The following is a 3,123-nucleotide window of genomic DNA, read 5'->3' as shown; positions in this document are numbered from 1 at the left end:
TTATACAGCTATACCACCATACGGTACCCTATGGATCCCGACGCGTTCTATCTTCCCGCACGGAGTCGCGCATTGAATCGCGCATACTGCCAAGAAGCGAGTCGCTTCTCGAACTTCGAACGCATCAGCAGGCCGGCGTGGAGAGTACTTGAAGACCGATAAGCTCCAGTCACACCAGTTTCCACTTCTCGCTCCTGATCCGTGCACAGGAGAGGCTGCAAACAACTCAAATCCTGGTGGACGTTCTTGGTTTGCCGCGATGAAAGTCTCAGCATTCTCCGTACTTGGTGGTGCGCCGGCACTCATACTGCTGAAATTGGGCTGTCTGGCTCGAGGCGCCTACGTCCTCGATGGTCGTACCCTCCCAGACGACTTCATTTTTAGTTGTGGTACATCTGCCTATCAAATCGAGGGCGCCACCGGGTCCCAGGCAGAGGGCGGTAAAGGCACAAGCATTTGGGACACCTTTGCGCACGAGAAGGGGCTAGGTCACATCGCCAATGATGAGACTGGAGATATCGCAGTTGACTTCTAGTGGGTTCCCTCCTAGTATCGCTACCTTGTGACAAACATGGTGCTAACCTCCTTGGTCGATAGTCACACCTATCCCCGGGACCTGCCTCTCTTTAGGCAGGCCCTCGGAGTTAATCAGTTCGACTTCACCGTCGCGTGGACGCGCATTCTTCCAAACGGCACAGGCACCACAGCCAATCCAGCCGGGCTCAATTTCTACCGTGATGTGATCATGACTGCACACAGGAATGGTATGACTGCTGCCTGCACTATCTACCACTGGGACCTGCCTCAGGCCCTACAGGACAAGTACGGAGGATGGCTCAACAAGCAAGTAGTCAGCGATTTCAGAAACTACGCCGAAATTATCATGGACGGCTTGGGCGATCTCTGTGACGACTGGCTCTCCATGAATGAACCGCGGACGTTCTGCCAAGAAGGTAAAGTGAGACCCGTGTAGATCCCCCTACCCAGCAGGTCTGATCGACGCTCGATCTCGTTCTTTCTTTCCTCCTAGGCTATGGCGCCGATCCCGTTAGCGCACCAGCGATTCCGAATGGGACCTTCAACACCGAGATCACTTGCAGGCACAATGCTATGCTCGCGCACGCCGAGGCCCATGAAGTGTTCGTCGAGAGAAAGAAGCAAGGAAAGGTGAAGGGCGAATTTGGCATCAAGATCGATGGCGTAAGTTCTCAACCCTCCTATAAACCTCCGTCCTTAGTTAACATCACACTCAGGGCCCGGGAGTGCCTATGGACCCTACCTCCGCTGCTGACGTCGCTGCGGTAGACAGGCACCACGCCTTCGAGTTCTGGGAAGTCTCTCCCCTCGTCAATGGCACGTACAACCCCACAATGCGCACCGCGCTCGGCTCGCTTCTGCCCTCGTTCACAGCCGAGGAGACGAAGAAGCTTGCCGGCTCGTACGATTTTGTGGCCTTCGACGCGTATACGTCGACGTGGATCGCCGCGCTGAATGCGTCAGACGCGGCAGCGTGTACGGGCGAACAGCCGGACTTCTGGCCGGAGTGCGTGGAGGACAGCGAGACGGACCATGCTGGATATCTCATCGGGAAGCCCACGGAGAGCGATTGGAATTTCCGGGCGAATGATACGATATACGTTGGGTTGAGGTACATGCATGAGAATGGCATCAAGGCGTTTACTGGTAGGAACCTGTGATCTTCTTGCGTACGTGCACTCACTCGGTTTCTCGAACCCTCGTGCAGTGGGGGAGAACGGCATGGCTGTAATCAAGGAGGCTAGTCTGCACCTTGGCGAGCGGGTCGTGGATGCGGATCGTGTCGACTGGTACCGCAGCACGTTCAAGAATATCAAGTGGGTCCTTGATGCCGGCCTGCCGCTCATTGGTGCATCCTTCTGGTCGTGTATCGACAATCTAGAAGTGAGTGACCTCGTTATTGTCTGTGTGGCTCATGCTAAAGAGGTGGTTAGTGGTCATCCGGCTTCACCATCAAGTTTGGACTGGTGGACACCAAGCCTGGATACAATCAGACACGCACATCGAAGATGTCTGCGAACTACGTGAAGGCAGTTATGACGGGCGAGTTGGACTCGCGCTACTCGTACTTCCCTAGCGAAGGCATCTAATCAAGGAGGATATGAAGCGATGGAGTCCAGTTTCATGACAGATACTCGATCATACTATGGGATCCGAGACGAAGTTGAGATGTAGCGCTTAGTTGACTGGTGAAAGCTCAAGGTACCACCTCCTATTCTTGACAGTGTAGATATGACTGTCCATATCAATGCTAGAGAAGGGAACTTGAGCTGGTGAGGGGAGACAGGGAGTACAGTAATATGATCACTGTTGCGCCCCAACGAGCCATGGTGCGATTCGTGAAGCATATAGAGGAGTTCCAAGCGGCTGCGTTTACTGTAACTCGTTGGATAGCGATCCACAGTTGCTGTAGACGTGTCCTGTAGGTTCCAGTATACCGACATACGCTAAACTTCGACAATAGCCTCTACTACTCTTTCAAGTTGTCCGTGATCGATCATCGGCGTGGTAAACGGTGCGGCTCGCGGCCCGCGCTGAGCGCCTACACCGATGGTCGCCACCAGTGATGTGCGGGTTGACGCAACCGTTGACCAGGTTGACAGGTATAGTAAACCCGTCGACATGTCGACAAGGCCAACGGTGAACTTTCGCACGCTCACATGCCTGTCGACGACCTTCGGCGACCCAGCGGCTCCGACGACGCTCTTCCCCTACGTCAGCGCCTAATCCCTCTGTCCGCTCGTCCTCCCCGTGGTCTGAATTGTCGAGCTCTCCCCGCTCGTCCGTTTGACTTGAAATTTGGTATAAGGTTTCCTCAGCATCCATACTATCTTCTAATAATGCAAGATCAGCGCTCCAATCCCTCTGATCGCATTGCCAACCCGCCTTTGTCCTCCTACCCTCTCGCCTACTCTCACCACTCCCCTTTGTCAATATAGCAATATGCATCATATTCCGAGTACAGTACTAGTAGGTGAATCTGGTTGGTACCTCCCTGTGCCATCAATTGTCCCCAAATTGTCCATAGCAGGCTCTCCATCAGCATCCCTGTCCAAGATGTTTCATACCCCAAGTTCCTCATCCAGC

The 3,123-nt window shown here is 54.1% G+C and overlaps 1 protein-coding gene across 1 annotated transcript; it reads left to right on the top strand.

Moving 5' to 3' along the window:
* Nucleotides 1-68: 68 nt before the first annotated feature.
* DICSQDRAFT_184277 (glycoside hydrolase) lies at nucleotides 69-2,317 on the top strand. The gene is made up of 6 exons (XM_007371752.1): nucleotides 69-534; nucleotides 598-953; nucleotides 1,031-1,200; nucleotides 1,254-1,683; nucleotides 1,745-1,920; nucleotides 1,971-2,317. The coding sequence occupies exons 1-6, from the start codon at nucleotides 260-262 to the stop codon at nucleotides 2,124-2,126; spliced, it is 1,563 nt and encodes a 520-aa protein (XP_007371814.1). The 5' UTR covers nucleotides 69-259; the 3' UTR covers nucleotides 2,127-2,317.
* The last annotated feature ends 806 nt before the right edge of the window (nucleotides 2,318-3,123 follow it).

Source organism: Dichomitus squalens (assembly GCF_000275845.1).
Source record: "Dichomitus squalens LYAD-421 SS1 unplaced genomic scaffold DICSQscaffold_241, whole genome shotgun sequence".
NCBI classification, from domain to species: Eukaryota; Fungi; Basidiomycota; class Agaricomycetes; order Polyporales; family Polyporaceae; genus Dichomitus; species Dichomitus squalens.
Note: the sequence above shows the minus strand (reverse complement) of the source record. Positions and strands in the feature narration are given on the sequence as shown.